The sequence below is a fragment of the Paralichthys olivaceus genome, chromosome 2, assembly GCF_024713975.1.
Source record: "Paralichthys olivaceus isolate ysfri-2021 chromosome 2, ASM2471397v2, whole genome shotgun sequence".
NCBI classification, from domain to species: Eukaryota; Metazoa; Chordata; class Actinopteri; order Pleuronectiformes; family Paralichthyidae; genus Paralichthys; species Paralichthys olivaceus.
This window is the reverse complement of record NC_091094.1, coordinates 4,110,001-4,127,500: the sequence shown is the minus strand read 5'-3', so window position 1 is coordinate 4,127,500 and position 17,500 is coordinate 4,110,001. Positions and strand designations below refer to the sequence as shown.

At 43.3% G+C, this 17,500-nt stretch overlaps 1 protein-coding gene across 6 annotated transcripts in view; it reads right to left on the bottom strand.

Moving 5' to 3' along the window:
• Positions 1-210: 210 nt before the first annotated feature.
• arhgef3 (Rho guanine nucleotide exchange factor (GEF) 3) overlaps positions 211-17,500 on the bottom strand; it is a 19,873-nt gene continuing 2,583 nt past the window's right edge. The window contains exons 2-12 of one of the 6 annotated variants that reach the window (XM_020096719.2): positions 15,515-15,579; positions 11,586-11,648; positions 5,176-5,283; positions 4,416-4,697; positions 3,827-3,889; positions 3,631-3,727; positions 3,438-3,514; positions 3,075-3,332; positions 2,663-2,833; positions 2,281-2,470; positions 211-2,146 (exon numbers count right to left, since the gene is read on the bottom strand). In XM_020096719.2, coding sequence (XP_019952278.2) covers positions 1,413-2,146; positions 2,281-2,470; positions 2,663-2,833; positions 3,075-3,332; positions 3,438-3,514; positions 3,631-3,727; positions 3,827-3,889; positions 4,416-4,697; positions 5,176-5,283; positions 11,586-11,648; positions 15,515-15,579 — 2,108 coding nt within the window. In that variant the 3' untranslated portion in view covers positions 211-1,412. Of the gene's footprint in view, positions 2,147-2,275; positions 2,471-2,662; positions 2,834-3,074; positions 3,333-3,437; positions 3,515-3,630; positions 3,728-3,826; positions 3,890-4,415; positions 4,698-5,175; positions 5,284-6,924; positions 7,124-11,585; positions 11,649-14,219; positions 14,631-15,514; positions 15,580-17,500 lie in introns of those variants that run through there. The other 5 variants (XM_069516270.1, XM_020096716.2, XM_020096717.2 and 2 more) reach the window with 5 other exon arrangements.

Here is a 17,500-nt window from a genome sequence, read left to right as displayed (position 1 = left end):
ATCATTCCTATCATGTGATCATAATATTTTTCAACCGTGTCAGATGGAACTTTCGGACTTCTTCATGACATCACTTATTTTATGACACACACACACACACACAGTTGCATGTTTGTAACTGTTTTTGCCATAATTCTAAAGGACAGAAACCTTTGACATATTAATTCTTTCTCCAACATTTACTTTGCAACCATCCAACCAGTGACAGGCTTCTTTTCAAATGATTTATTTGATGCTTTGGTTTTGTGACAATCCGCACATTAGCTGATGCATCAGCTAAATAAATCAATTTCTTTTAACAGATTACAGAATTTAAAAAACTGACAGTGTGCACAAGTTTAAATCCTCTCAGAGATGTGCAAATAACCTGCTTCTAAAATTCATCATCATCATTATCAACATTGATTGTCCGGACATTGTAACTCATTATAAACATGTCTAAGCACATATATAACTGACAGACCTGCTTGGCTTTGTTCCTTCATTCACATATAGACAAACTTTATATACTACCTTTACATACACTACAAAATGTACATGCAACAACAGGCTCCTAACTGAACATTATGGAAAAAAAGCTAAAACTCCACTGATGATTGAATGAATAGAATGTGTGGTAAATTGACATTAAATTTAAGACAGGAGGTTTAGAAACAGAACAAATGTAAAAGAATGTAATTCTTAACTGACCTGAAATAATTAAGAAAATCCTTAAAATTGAGGAAACGGGTTTGAGGTGTTTAAATAATCTGTTTGATTTGGTTTGTGTTCCTCTGACTGAAACAGCTCTTCTCTGCATTAACCAGATCTTTACACCAGAGACTGAAGTTAGTGTTGAGCAGTATCGACGCTAAAATCATTCATAAAGCCAACTTTTTACAATATTTTCCATCCATTATATATATACAGCTTATTCTCTTGAGGGTTGCAGGGGGAGCTGGAGCCAATCCCAGCTGACATACGCATCATTAATCAGCAGAAAATCAGTCCATGAACATTCAAGTCTCTAGTAAAAAAATGTTTATTCTTCGTGTGTGTGTGTGTGTGTGTGTGTGTGTGTGTGTGTGTGTGTGTGTGTGTGTGTGTGTGTGTGTGGAGTCTGAGGGAAGCTACATCGACAACCTGAGGAAGCCTGAACAATGTTTCTGCATCACGTGCCTGGTGAACAACTGCGGCACCGTCGCCTCCCACTTCTCATTAAATCAGAATCCGTGCAGCTGGTGCAGCTGCAGAACCCGGGCCCAGTTTGTCCAGAGTAAGCGGTTACCGTGGTAACCAGGAGTCAGGATACAGCAGGTTCTTTGTCGTTAACGTGTCTCAACGACTTTCTTTGATTGTTGTCATTGTCATCATCATCAACTCCTCGATCTGATCGGCTGCGCTTCTAGTCCTTCTTTTGTTCGGTCCTCGTTTCAGCACCTGTGGGTCAGCTCCTCCATGGAGTCTCCCTCGCTAGTTTCCATGCCGACCTCTTCCTCCTCCTTAGCGTCACTCCGCTCCCCGTCCATCACATCCTCATCCTCTTCGGTGGGAGGAGCAGGGGAGATGAGGGTGGTGGGAACATTATCACCACCTCCACTGAGAGTCGCTACTTCTCCTCCTCTTTCTCCATCTATCTTCCAGTCTGCTCTGGCCCCCTCTTCATCACAGAGACCCTGCCCCATCTCCATCTCACCTGTCCCTGTCTCACCGACCGTCAGCCTTGTCTCACTCTCCGTCCCTATTTCTCCATCTAATTCAAACCCTGTCCCAACATCCACAGCCAAACCCGTCTCCATCTCCCTACCTGTCATTGTTTCCTGAGACAAACCTTCCCCCTCCTCTTTACTCAGATCCTTCCCTCCACCCAGACCCTCCTTTCCTTCCAAACCCATCCCCGTCTCCCCCCACATCCCTTTTTCATCATCGTTCCCTGAATCCCCTTGGAAACTCAGCGCTGTCCCACCAAGTGGCCCTATCTGTCCCCCCGGTCCCGTCTCCGCACACGGCCCCATCTGTGGTGGCTGGTCTCCGGTCAGTGCGGCGGCCTCCTTGGCCTGTCTGATGCAGTTGATCCACTGCTGCTTGTTGAAGGCGTCACTGGCCTGGAAGCAGTGGCTCTGAAGCTGACCTCCGGTGCGGTATGAAACCCGGAAGAAGTTCTTTGCTATAGAGAGGAGAGAGACACAGGTGGTTATTATGGTTTCAGATTTTCAAGTTCATTCCCATTCTGCCAAATAAAAAACATCAAGTGAATGTAACTGGATGGTGATTTTGTGTATTTGTTGTTTTTGTACTAACTGCGCTCGTTGTTGCTGAAGGCCCCTCTGATGGACCCGCCCACTCTCATTTCTCCGTCCGATAGGTCCTCCAGGTCCAGCTGCCGGATGGGGATTGGCTGGCGGCAGAGCTGGTAGCTGACCGGGTGCTCGTTCAGTGAGACGGACCTGGTGATGACCAGGACGTCCTGGAGCAGAAAGACATGAAGCTTCTGGAGACAGAGAGAGAGAGAGAGAAGAGGTCAAGATGTTTTTCTTCTCCACAAAAGACATTTAAAATGTTTGGATGTGGATGAAGAGACTTTACAAACAATGGGTTTAAAATGAGGAATGTGTCGCATCCAGAACAGAGAGAGAAGAAAAATGGAAATGAAAATGTTTAAAATATGTTGAGATCTACTGACGAGTCCTCTGTTGTTCTTCAGTTCTCCGTGGCAGCTGAGGGTCCTGGACCGGTCGATGAGGTCGTCCCTCTGTCCGACCTCTGTGTACAACAGACGATCTTTGTAGTACTGACACTCCGACTCCCCCGTCCGCCTGTTGATGTCGGCCACCACGCTCTGGACCATCAGCATCTGAGGAGCACACAGACGAGATCTAACATCCAGACACATTTCATCTTGTGTCCTCTCTTCATCTAATGAATGTGGTCCGCTGAGTTCAGCCTCTTGTTGAATGTTCTGAGGGTGAATGAGTGTGTGAATCTGGGTTATTGGCAAACATCTGAGCTGTAAAGATCATTGAGTGGACATCAAGTCTAGAAACATGAAGCATTAATTCATCAAGGATAAATGTGCGTAGTGTTGTTTCCCTCACCGCCTCCTCCAGGTGCTGCTGGTCCGGGTGTTCGCTGGGTGTGTGCTTCAGGATCTCCCTGAGCAGCAGGGGATATTTCATCACCCGGCTGCGGGGAATGTCCAGGAAGTTCCAGAGGTCCAGCTTCCTACTGAAGGGCGACTGGAGACAGCGCTGCAGGAAGTCCTGGACCCGCCGGTCCTGCTTCTTCTGGTCCAACAAGGCCTTGGCCTTCACCTGGTTACTGCAGTACGGAGTGTAGGAGGAGAGACAGGGCAGCTGCAGGGACACAGAGACAGAGACCTGGTGAGTGACGAGCAGGAGACGAGGACAGACGCAAATTATGAAGACAATTATACTGAATGAAGAAAAACACTCACTCACCCAGTCAGTCAGGATGTGTCCCACGTGTTCTGTGGAGCCATCCGGTTTTCTGGCATCTCTGAGGCAACTGAGCAGAGCTGAGGGGACGCAGACAGGTTTGTAATTATAAGATAAGATAAGAACAATGAATTTTGGATTGTATAATTTTGAGTGGCGTTACAACGGAACATTTCCATGAGCCGCTGCGTCGTACCTTCATGCAGCGGTATCAGCGAGTCCAGGGTTCCAAAGATCTGGTTCAGTTCCTGCTCGGTCATGATCGACAGCTTCAGCATCGGGTCACGATAGGCCTGCAGTGCACGAGCGAACACATGTATGAGAATACTCAGAAAACACCAGACACGTCGGAGAAATTACGGAGACAATTCAGAACCTTTTTTTTTTTTTACCTTCTTTGCCAATTTTAGATCCTCCACCAGGTCTTGCTCGCCCTGAGCCAACTCAAATATAGCCTGCAGGGAGAGAGAGAGAGAGAGTGTTAATGAAGTTAACTAAAAAATCCAGGAAGTTGCTAATGAAGAGTTTCAGATTTCACAATCACAACAACATTCATGTTTTCATTCATTCATCTGTGCAAAGTTAAATCTCCTAATATTAAAACAGACACACTAACACACACACACATAATGAAAAACATTCAAATGAATGATACATAATAATAATAATAAATCAATAAAGAAAAAGGGACGACAAAAACTACCACTACTTCGCAGAGTCGACATTTTCACCCACTTCTGGATAAGGATCAAATATTTTGTATTTTGTAGGAGTATTTTGTAAAGTTGGTTTACATATATATTTATGTTATACTTCTATTTCTTTATCCAGAGTAATAGTTTTTTGTAATTTTTAATTATAATATATATTATATATATATGTTAATATTTTTTTAAAATGATGAATGGAGCCCAGAGTAACTGAAAACCTGTCATCTCGTAGAAACCAACACATCTGGTGCTGCAGCATCGTGTCTCTCACCTCTTGTCGTTTTATCTCTTTTGGGCTCAGAGGTTGTGTCGCCCCCAGTCGGACATCGAACGTCTCGCTCCACAGTTTGCTGTCCCGGCGCTTGGCGGCTGGGGCTGTTGCCGTGGGACCCCTGGTTGCAGTAAGAGAGGAGGAGGAGGAGGAGGAGGAGGGGATGGAGACCGTCGCCGAGATAACACGAGCCTTCATCGTGGAGGAGGAGGGAGGAGGAGGTGGAGGAGGAGGAGGAGCAGCTCTCTCTGTCCGACTGTCATTACGAAAACTGATGGAGCGCTGCAGAGACAGAGGAGTTTAAAACACTGTTATCATCTCAATCTAATAGAGATACACAATATAACACAATGTAAATTAATATCTACTATATTTATGTGTTATTGTTGTGACAGAATATTGTCTCAGGTTCGACATCTGGAGACAGAGGAGGACTCTTCCATCTATAACTCGGTGCAAATTAAAGCAACACTCGGTTGTTTCTATACAGCGAGTCAGGCATCCCACCTGTAGGGGGAGCCAGAGTCCTTACAGCAGCAGCCTTGTCTCCTTTGGTTTCTGTATTCATGGGAAAAATACTTCACAACTAGTTATCTAATTTTATTTTTCATTAATTTTATAATTCCACATGTTCTCTTGTCTTCCTCTGCTGCTGTAACTAGTGACTTTACTCGACCTGGCGTCAATAAAGTTGAACTTATCTTAACTAGTTGATTAATTGACAATAAAAAACACCAGAGGAGGCGTCCAGCCGGTTCACCTGCAGCGTCTGACTGATCCTCTTGAGCGGTGCGGTCTTGACGGGCGGCAGCAGGTTGGCCAGAGACGTCACCCTGGAGACAGGTTTACTGCGCTTGGTGCTGGGCTCCTGTGGAACGGAGCAGAGTTTCATAATGTTCACCTCATCACATGAAAACAAGAGTCTCCTGATCCAGAGTCCACATCCAACTCACATACTTTCAGGCTAATGAGGATCTGAACGTTGCCATGATAATGTTTAGTGTTTGTGTATTAATGAACAGATTTTATTGAAGCATCCCCGCAGGTACGATCGAGAGAGACACTGTGTAAGACAGTAATACACATAAAGACTGAAAATGTCCGTTATGCAAACACAGGATTAACCTCTGCTCCATCTTCACTATTCAAGCTTTCAACCATTCATCTTCTGAACGTCAGCACAAAAACCAAGTGAACCTTTAAAATGCACAAGTTCTAAAATGATCATCTTCAGAGTAATTCAAAGATACAGACACAAGACAATTACATAAAAATCATCGATAAACAAACCTCCACAAACAACGTGACTATAAAAACTAAATTAAAATCACTGAAACTCGAAATCACGGTTGCACATGAAGTCAGTTTATTGTGATATGAAACAGAGAGAAGCTGGAAATAAAATGAAATCACACATTTAACCGGATATCAAGTTTATCAGATTTTCCACAAGGCAAATGATTAATAAGGTTTTGTGTGTGTGTGTGTGTGTGTGTGGGTTTGTGTTTCTACAAGTTGTAGTAGTTTGCGGAAATGTTGACTCTGTGTTGATGATATACTGGAAGTTGACAATAGTCTGATTTCCCTATTGCCCAACACACACACACACACACACACACTCAAGAACACACACAAACGAACACACACACACACACACACATCTTGCCTCCACAATATTATGGTCTCTTTGTGTGTAAAATGCCACCAGGCTATTGTCCTGAATACAGACCTATAATAAATCAATGTGTGTGTATGTGTGTGTGTATGTGTGTGTGAGTGTGTGTGTGTGTGTGTGTGTGTGTGTGTGAGTGTGTGTGTGTGAGTGTGTGTTTGTGGAACACAGGAAATCGTCTAAGTTTGTTTACATCAACTCAAACTCAGGAACCTGTTCACCAAAATAAAATAAAGGGTTTTCTTGTTTTTGTCCTCGATCACAGATCGTCCACAGTTTTCAACTAAAAGACAAAAGTCTCTTCTCTTGGATGCGACTGTGACTCAGCAGTGTCTAAATGAAGTGTTTTTCTCTTAACAAGCAGATGATTCATCGTATTTATTAAAGATGGACGTGTTGTTTTGCTCTACATGTGAAGTTTCCATTGAACATGTTGTAATGTGTTTCTCTGTGCGACGGCTCCTCAGTTGATTCCATCTGACAAAGATCGATTCAGTGCAGTCGACTGGTTATATAACTGCAGCAGGTTCATTTTTAACATGATTATCATCTGCTACTTGACAAGGAATAAAAAAACATGCATATTTATTTTATATATTAAATATATTTTTAAAGCTTTTATTTGTATTGTCTTGTGTTGCTTTCAGAATTATTTTATGTAAATCTCTTTCAATTGTTGAAACGTGCGATAAGAATAAACTTGGAAAGAATAAGCACGCACTCACTGTGTGAAAAGTATTAACAGTAATTATTTTACTTTATTTTAAAACCACTAATGCTGAGATTTAATTTTAAAGTTCATGTGAAAACTATAAAGAACAAGTTCCCCTTCCTTACCTCCACCTGTTTCCCCATGCTGAACTCCACAGGACATCCAGACTTAATCCTCTGCAGCAGCAGGCAGACGGGACTCTGCCCCGCCACCATACTGCTCAAAACACAACCCAGCAGTCTGGAAACAGTCCGATACGAAGAATTCAAATCCAGAACAATAATCTGGTATTATCAGGAGTTTTGAAACAGCAGAGCGTCCAGGGGAAGAAACTGAGGAGTCAGGAGAAAGTGACGCTGATAAAACGAGTATAGTTTCTCTAAAGAGTTCAGGAGGAACGTGGACCAAGTGTCAAAGTTTAGAGTATTTGGAGACAAAAGAAAGTCTCTGTTCAGTCAGTCCAGAAAGAATCCGGTAACTGTAATGTCCAAAAAGGTCTGACAGAGCGTCCGCTTCAGTCTTTAGTGCTGTAAGTATCCAAAAAACTCCTGGTACCAACCCAGAGAGAAGAGTTTCTCACAGCAGATCTTTAGTTCTTCAAGAGCAGTGAGAAAGAACAAGTTTGGAATCAGTTCACGAAGTTCAAGTGCACCTGATGGAGTCAAAGGACCGACAGGAGCAGAAGATCCAGCTCAGCAGCAGCAGGGTCCAGGTCCATGAAGATCAGAGCGTTCACACGGTTCCTCAGGATCTTCAGGGCCGAGGTCAGATGAAGGTTTCAGACCGTCTGGATGTTCTGTTCATCCGCCTGACGTCTGCTTTAAATGCCTGTTGAAGCTCTTTCGCTCTCAGTGATGGTTATCCCCCTCCTCTCTCTCTCTCTCTCTCTCTGACTCACTTATTCACTGCATTACTCACCCACTCACTCTCTGTACTTCCTCCCCCGCCCCACCTTCTTTTTTATTAATTGTTTACTGTGCCACTTCTTTCCTCTGTCAGTGATTGAAGTGCTTTTGCACAAAGACCGTCGGTGCTATCTCTCTCACTATCTACTGAAAAGTAGTTCCAATAAAACCTGCAGACATTGTCTACTGTGGATGTGAACTGTAATTTGTCTTCGCATGCACAAGCATCACTCTCACATGCAACATATTCCAAGTGACTGGTACAAAGACTGAAAAACAAGTTCCTGCATGAGAGAGAGACCTGCAGTGGAATCATCTACAGGTACTCAAACAACTGCAGCGGAAACTACGACTCGCTTGGATGGTAAAAACTTTATGGTGATAGCGCTGCACAGAGCTATACGAAGCAGCAACGGAGCAAAACACAATGAGTAAACAAGTGTAAACATTTTTTGGTTTAATATAAAACTATGGCAGATTAAAATACAGCGGCAGCCACCGTCTCGATAATTAACAGGAAACATTTCTTTGATGGATCGAGATGACATTGCCGGATGTATGTGCTCTCACTTCCAGTTTGAGTGATTCAACCACTGCAAATTACATTTAAGATGAAAAACTAGCACAGCAGTTTATTTCGACTAAATTCCAAATAACACTCCACCGATACAATGGACCAGAGAACAGCTGCTGGAAATACTGTCAGAGCAAAAATATGTATTTTAATCCTCTCCTGAAAAATGGTTCCAAGAAAATCTACTATTTCATCCTTTCTGAGTGAAGTTGGCTTGAAACGGTTTGAGGGAATGACCGGGCCTTACAATACTTTCATGTCAGTAGGTGTTTGTGGCTTAATGTACTCAGGTATATTGAGTAAAAGTACATAACAGCTGTCGTGTGTATGCACAGTAACACTAGTGGAGCAGGTTCTGGAGCTGCTGATCAGTTCGCCATCAGTCGATATCAATCTGAGCTGTAACGATCACAGTCAGATGGAGGGAGAGGAGCCTGCAGGCAGACACAGCTCTGTCCTGGTTTCACTGGTCGTGTTCAACTCAGTGTGTTGAAGTCGAAGAACACACACGTTAACACAGCCTCACTGTGACGACACAGATATGTTTCACATTCTGGGATTAACTTGTTTCCCGATTCAGGCAGAACTTGGAAATGTTAATATTATAGAGCTGAAGCAAAAGTTGTTTGACTAGAACGAACACATTTTTATTATTATTATTATTATTATAATGATGTAATGAGTTGTTGGGTGTTAAAAATGTCCATCAGTGGTGAAAAATCCCAATTTACTGAAGTGTGATATTGAATTGTGACGTTTCTTCAGACCAATTAGACAAACTGCAAAACCTCACATTTAAAAATCAGCAACCAAAGCGACTGAATTCATCGCAGACTTAAACTAATCTGCGATGAGTTAATGTTGTATTTCGGTTTGTTTTTTAAGAAAGTTTACACAAAAGCTACAGGACACGTCACCAAAAAAACTGCAGGTCCAGGAATTTGTTTTCGCTTCTTTTTACTATTGAGAGAATAATTCATGGACCTTGATGAAGAAAATCTGATGTTTTGAGATAATTGAGAGAATGAAGAATCAGCAGAGAATTAATGTAAATGTAAATATCTATATTTATATAAACTTAATGACAGTAAAGCAGCATGCACAAAATCCCCCATTGTGTCAGTGGCTTCCACTGAAAGTTGAGTCAAACGACAATGACCTGTGACATCACACGAAACACTCCTAGCTGACAATAGCTCAGACCTCTGATTCAGATCCTTTGTTAGTAAATCGGACAGCGAGGTGGACGCCCCGAGATATAAACACAGAACAGGAGTCATCTCCTGAGATCAGCTGTTTGTACTGACACAGAAAAACTGATCTCATCCTGACTGTGTATTTGACTTCACAGACACAAACTCTCTGTTCTGTACCAAGCTTAGTGTTTTGATGTTTAAAGCTCGAGAGGACAAAACAAAACCTAATCTGGAGCCGCAAATATAAAAATACAGAAAACACAACAAAATCCCCAAAAACACAATTAGAAATTGGACTTTCACCAAAAACCAACTCATATCACTTGAAAACTACCTGAGAAAACTTCAGAGAAATAAGTCTCTTACTCCTGTTTGCTTCCAAATAAAAGTGTCCGTTTGGTTTACTGAACCAAATCAATAACTGCTCATCAGCCATGTGACCTGAGGGCTTCAGCAGATTTTAATTAACATGTAAAAAAAAAGTCAATAACGACTCTGGTGCCGAACATAAACCTCTGAAGTGAATAAAGGACGACGGGACTCTGGTAAACATCTGGTTTACATGCAGAGCAGCAATGATTAGAACCGCTTAATTATTCCAAACATTACTTTGATAGTCAATGAAAATATTTTATAAATGTCAAACATCGTTAATCTTCTCTTGAAGGAGAATTTATTTGTAAACTCAATATTTTGGGGATTTGGACAATTCAAGACATTTGTTGACGAAGAGAAAATGTGATGGAAAACTATGGACCCAGAAAATATATTTAGGATAAATGAACATTTGATCTAATTTTCTTTACCTCCACTCCAGATATCATTTTAAATATGAACCCCTTGTCTTAACCTTTGACCTTTAATCAGAAAGAGTGGTCTCCAGTTGCTGTATTTTCAGTAAGAGCACAATGTGACTGTGTGTGACTCAATGAGCCGCAGGGAGGAACAGTGGAGAAACAATAGAGTGTAATTCATTCCTGCTTCGTTATCTGGCAGCGTTGGTTCGTACCAGCATCAAACTCCCGGTTTGTTTGGGTCTGTTTGTCGCACTGCAGCAAATTGAACAGGGTGGACATCCTGTGTTTGACGGAGCAGAGAGGGGAACGCCCGGGAAGGAACGGGCTGCTGGCAGGGAACTAAAAATACAGACACACACACACTGAAGCCCCCCGAGGGTCCACAGGTACAATAAGCCACAGTCAGTGCTCTGGCTTCTTCCTATTACTACATCTCTATATATAACCTAACGCCACATATAGAATCTAACTCCTACCCTTGAATCAATCAACTCACATCCTACAAAATGATCATACAGATGAATCAACGTGTCTCTAAACAATATAACTCTGAAAAAAGTTAAGTCGCTTCAAACTGGCCCAGGGTCACTGAAGTGACTCGAAACAACAAAGAGACACAAAAGACGACTACAAAGAGACACGAAATGAAAAAGAGACGCACAACAACCACAGACTCTGAAAACAAAGATACCCAGAGATTTAAACAAAGACTCGACATTAACAAGGAGACAAAAAACAACGAGAAAGATCCAACAACTGCAAAGAGACGCAAACTGAAATCAAAGAAACGTGACTCCTCTCCAGAGAGACGTGAAGCAGCTCGAATCAATCAGCTACAACTGGACTTAAATTGACCAAACATAGGTTTTAAACATTAAATCAAACAACAGCAAAGTGATGCAAGAAAGACTCAAACAAAGAATAAAAGTGTGTTTTTGTTACTTTCTCTGTTGTTCCATGACTTTACTTTTCTGTTGCAGGATTGCATTAGTTTGAAGAAACACTTGGTAGCTTTGACTGAGCAGCAGCGCCCTCTGCAGCCACATGTGGGGATTTATTCTTGTCTTAAGTGATGAAGTGGTTTTCCCACTCCCTAATCTGATATTACCCATGATCCCCTGCTGCCTGAACCAGAGGAGCTGCTGCCGTAACAAATCCACCAACATCTTCATATTTCAAACAAGTCAGATTGTACAACATCTACATGTTTAACTTCAGAACAGAACACGTCTTCACCAACGAAGCTTTTCTGAGACATCCCAACGCTTTGCAGTCCACAGTCAAGAGAAGTGAGTTTAGAGGAGCTGAACTTACGTTGATGTCCAGACTGCAGAGACTGAGGGAGTCTGCATCTCTGCTCGCCTGCTTCCTCTTCTTCTGCAACACACAGGAACACAGCGAACAGGAGTTACAGTGATTATTAAATGAGTCTGTTGTGTTAAACCATAGATGGACGACACGGTGGCTCCCACAATGTCATCGGAGCAAGATGACAGCATTCGGATATTTTAGCTTCATTTCTGGATAAAGGAAGGAAGTGGAGACACGTCGTCCATCTTATTTTTACAGTCTGAGAGAGGAAGTAACTCTGGCAGCTTGTAGCTCATCGCTTTGGTAACATCTGTCAGTTTGCATCATTCATCGCCATCCAGGACCTGATTCAACTTATTCCTGGGCCTCCAATAATTCTTCTGCTTTAAAAATACTTCTTCACAATTTCCCAACATGACGTCCTCAAATCTCCAGTTTAGTCCAATACCTCAAAAAACTGAGTTCAATATAAGAGGAGACCAAGAAACAATAAAAAAAAATTATAATCATCGATTAGGGGCATGGCAACTTCAGTGGTAACCATGGCAACCACCGTTTAATTGGAGGGAAGCTGCGCAGGTTTACGCTACGAGACAATGAACAAAAGTTATAGTTTACTGCCATGACGACAACAGGAAGTCTGATGGAGCAGGTCAGCGAGGACAAACAGCTCAGGAAAAAGGAAAAGGAGAACAAGAGAAAAAAGGAGGAGGAGGGAGGATAGGAGAGGTGGTGAGTGAAGGTGGGAGGACAAGAGAGGAGCCAGAGGAGCCAGAGGAAAGTCAGGAAAGACGAAGGAAAAGGGTGGGGGGGGGGAGGAGGAGGACCAAAGAGGAGACAATTGGAGAAGTCAGGAAAAAAGGATGCGAGAAAGGATAAACAAAAGGGGAGCAAAATGGATAAGAGGAGAAGAAAAGATGGAGGAGAAAAGTAAAAGAGAAGACAGGTGGGGAGGGGAAAGTATAGAGGAGCACACATGGAAAGAAGGAGTAAGAGGGAAAAAGGTGAGCAGAAGAAAGAAAGAAAGGAGAGGTGGCGAAATAGGGAAGGGGGAGAAAGAGAGGAGACAAGAGGGGAAAAGTAAAAAAGACAAGTCAGAAAAGAAAAGGGTGAGAGGAGGAGAACAGAAGAGGAGATGAGTGGATTCAGATAGATTAAACGAGAGGAGAAGAAAAGAGGGACAAAAGAAAAGTAGAAGAGAGGACAGGTGAGGAGGAGAGAGGAGGACACAAGGAAACGAGTAGAGGAAAGACAGAGATGAGATGAGAGGTGAAAGAGGAAGGGAGGGTAGAGAAGAAGAGAGGAGCAGAGGGGGAGAGTGGCTGAGGAGGAGGAGAAAGGAGAGGCAGGAGAGGAGGAGAAGGAGGAGAGGAGGAGAGGAGGAGAGGAGGATGTCGAGATCAGTGTAGTGCAGTGGAACAATAGCAGGAAGTCTGCTGTTTGTTCAGCATTGTGTTGAGACGTTGTTGTTGCCCGGACGTTATATAACCTGGCAGACCTTACCTTTAACTCACCGTTGCTATAGAAACCAGTGCAAAGGAAAAGGAGGAGTCTGCTCCTCCCGTCCATATAAGGTCTGTCCTCTAAATAACCCCTTGTGTTGAGACGACTGAGTTCAACCTGTGCAAAGCTCCATTCAAATGAATCTGAATTTAAGGTGGACTCACATTGTGCATTTAGTTTATCAAATGTTTTATCATGATATTTTTAATTCTCTAGGGATCAACTGATGGAACAGTGAGTTATTCTGTAAACTTTCCTGATGCAAGTTCTATAAACTTGGTTGTGTTTTCTTTTTATTTACTGTTTATCTATAATAAAATGAAACCTTTTAGTGTCCAGCCTCAATTACATTTCTTTGTCGTGAGCGACAAGCGACATCACAGGCTGGAGATGTATTCGCTGTTCAGCCACGTGTTTGCATCTTGAGCGTAATTCTTCACGCACTTACCATGTACTAAACGTGTTTCTGGAGTATTCCACTAGAGGGCGCATCACAGAACTCATACTATATACAACGTACGGATCAGAGTGTGGACACCCGACCTGAGCGAGCTGGGTTTGGACAAAGAATTTTAAATGTTATTGGAGCTCAGGTCGTCATATTTGCTGTCTACTGGATTTTTGACACTGCACGTGTCAGTAATCACCGCCCCCTACTGGTCATGTCCATATAGCATCTTGCGGACGTGCACGGCCGATGCAGCGAACAGACACGGGATGATTCGTACACATTAGCATCGTAAAAGGTCAGTATGTTATCAGCCTTGGGAATCAGTGCCAATCTTTTCAATACAAATATATCGGTCAACATCCTGGGAGCTTTTTGTAAATTTAAAATGATCATCTGCATCCACAAATCCAATCTGTTGCAAATATACAGCTTCATGGATGCATGCGTGACAACTGAGGTGTGAGGTCATTAACATCATTCTAACAGAACACACACTTCACTGAGCAACATTTTCACTTCGCCCGACACAGTTTGAGCATCTGATAAGAAATTACAAATATAAAATATGAAACAAGAAACACATCCTAGAACAATGAGACAATGATTTCCTGTCCTCGTCTCTGTGAGGGATCAACCCGAGAACCTTCAGAACCTTCAGAACCTTCACTCTGACTGGAACTCACCCGGTAGTGAACAAAGAGACAGCAGCCCATCATCAGGACCAGATGTGCTTCTCAATCCCACTTCAAGTGTTAATGAATCTCTCTCTGCAAACATCTGCTGCTCCTCTTCCTCCGGGTCACCTCGCTTTTTTTTTACCCCAAAGTCACATCAGCTCTGCTTCCTTTTCTCCTCCTCGTGTGAAAGTCAACATCTGCGATCTCTTCCCTCCTCCTGTGGAGTCCTGACTTCTCTCTCCTCCTGCACGGTCACATTGCTTTCTCCTCTTTCTCCTTTGCTTCCTTTCTTCTCTTCCTCCTCCACTTTATCTCCTCCAGTGCTTCTTCTCCTCCTCACTCAGACGTCTGTCTCTCCTCTCCTCTTGTTTTCTTCCTCCTCTGTTGCCGCCTTCCTCCCTCGTCCTCCTCCGACTCATCAGGTCACAGTCTGAGTGGATCTACAGACCCTCAGGAAAAGGAACCCTTCACAATGTGTGTGTGTGTGTGTGTGTGTCACTCTGTTCCTATTGGACAAACAGGAAGTGACGGGGGGGGGGGGGGGGGGGGGGGGGGGGGCAGGCATCTATTATTAGGAGCTACAGGAGACATGGAGACACCGGCGACAGAGACTTTGACATAAACAACATAAACTCTGGTTTATGACGATGTTGATTTTGAAGGGTCACTGTCAATGTTGGACAATTAATCGTTTTAGGTCCACACTCAGATTGTCGTTTTCTAAACCTGCAGAACTGTCCAAACGTTTTAGGCTTTTTCATTTATTCCTACAAGGTGCACAAAACAAAACTCAATTAAACCCATATTTCCTGTGACCACATTTTGTCTTTAGAGCAGCTCCAGTTCTCCTCGGCTCACTTGCACAGTTTTCCAAAGTGCTTGAGCGGCTGTGGCTCGGGAGGTAGAGCGGGTCGTCCCTTAACAGGAAGGTCAGTGATTCCGCGTGCTGAAGCGTCCTCGGACAAGAAGCTGAGCCGCACGTTGAGACGCTAGTGTGTGACTGAGGTGTGAAGGAAAGTTGTTTTTAGTTTAATCCCGGAGAACTCGCCGCAGCTGGTTTATAAATTTAGTCTCCGTGTCTTCATTCAATCCCAGACTGACTCCATGATGATGGCGGCTCTGTGAGGGACACACCACCTCCTGCAGGACTCCTTGTTCTCTGACAAGGTTCTGTCCCTTGTTGAACTTTTGAGGGACTTTGTGTTTGGACTTTGGATTGAAGTTGTGCACTTGCAGTTTGATTGATTTGTTCGTGTGCAGTGAACAAAATGAGACATTTGAAATGGAGGATGTGTTCTTACCCCTCTGAGGCTCCAGCCGTCAGGAGAGAAGAGAGAGGGAGGAAGTTTTCGTCTGACGCTTCGACCTGATGGAGGAAACAAACACTTTAGAATACAGTGGTTTAGGTTTGAGTTTGAACACAGCTCCCCCTGGTGCTTTCTGTCTGCCAATACGCGTAAACCACAAACGTTATCTGACTTTAGTGATCTCCACTGTTTTATTATTATTATTGTAATTTGTTTGATTTGTTGAGTGAGAGTATCTACGCTGAACGATTCTGAATCTGATTCTGAATCTGATTCTGAAGGATCTTTTTACTTGTTTTAATCTATTAATAATTTCAACCACACTTACAAAAAAACAGACAATAAACAGGATGATTGTTTTGTGAAGAGCAGAGTCTACTAATAGTAATACAGCAGTAAAATAACATATGACATAGACACAGAGGACACGTTAAGTCCAAGAGAGACATCATAATGCTGAAGTCCTGTTTCCTGCCCTCCGTCACACACGCAACAAATCACCAACCTCTGCACAGCTTCATCTCTAACGTCCCAACATCATCTGACTCTCCGATTGGGTTTTTCTTACAGCAATGCTCTCTGGGAGTCGCAGCCTGAAAGTTGTTCTGAGCTCAGTCTCGTCACGTTTCATATCATGAGGAGGATTTCTTTTTTCACTTCAGTGTCTCATTGTTTCTCAACGATGATTCAACCGCCACACGCCCAGTTACCACCGCAGAGGAGGTGACTTCACCTCCTCGACCAGCGTCTGGAGCACAAACTCGGCTGAACAACAGTCTGCACGTGGCAGGACTTCACAGAGATCATCACACGGATGATTTGACGTCCAGTGCGTCAGATCACGACCTCAGCTCGGCAGATGCAGACGACTGGTGTCAACAATCAGACTTTCATCCTAACAGAGGAGACGTTACAACACGAGCCCCGATGCGTCTAAACAAACGTCATAAATGGACGTTAAAATGTTTTTCCATTGATTATCGTTAAACTGGGCGTTGCGTTACATAAGGGCTCATGTATTTGCAGCCGTGAGCAGCAGGTTGACGGCTCAGTAGCTGCTCGAGAGTTTGTGATCACCATTTTTATCTGCCTGTTATCTGCGGCGGTTCTATTCAACTAGTTTTCACCTCAAGAATCAACAAAATGTGTAATTTGCCAAACAGAGTCCTAAACCTCTGAGGTAATAAATGATAATGATGACATCAAGTCTGAGCTGCACCATCTCTCCCACCTTGACGCATGGTGGTCTGAGTTTAAGGCACAAAGCTCTCAGGACATCTACGAACCCCAACCACATGGTGTCAGGTCAGAGACTGTGTTTTATTATGTGAACTAATGGATCAATTACAACAAAACTTGGTGGAAGTTTGTGATGTAAGCCAGGAAAGAACCCATTAAACTTTGGTGCAGATCCGGATCAGGGTTTGGATCCAGGACTTTCTTCCCACATTGTGAAAAAGGGCGTTTCTCGTCATAGTCGTTGATTTCCCGGGGGAATAGAGTGTGTGACATTTGGTGCAGATCCAGATAAAAATCCAGATCATGTTGATGTACATGTGGTTTTTAATGGAAGTCACAAATAGAGCTGCAAACCTGTAACTAGCGGATTCGTCATCAGTTTTAGAATATGTCCAAACCAACATGACGGATCGGTGCAGAATCTAAGAGCCATGAAATCTGGTGAGTGACGTCCTCACTGCTGAGTCTTTCTGATGACGAACCAGAAGTCAATCAAGAGACCTGGAACCTACAAACTGACCAGAGCTTTATAGCCTCCTCTCCCTGTGTGTGTGTGTGTGTGTGTGTGTGTGTGTGTGTGTGTGTGTGTGTGTGTATGTGTGTGTGTGTGTGTGTGTGTGTGTGTGTGTGCATCATGCAAGCTTAAATATGTGCGTGTCTTAAAGTGTGTGACTCATTCATTCCTGGGAGTTGCAATGCTATTTTCCAAAAGACAAATCATCCCACCCTGGACACACACAC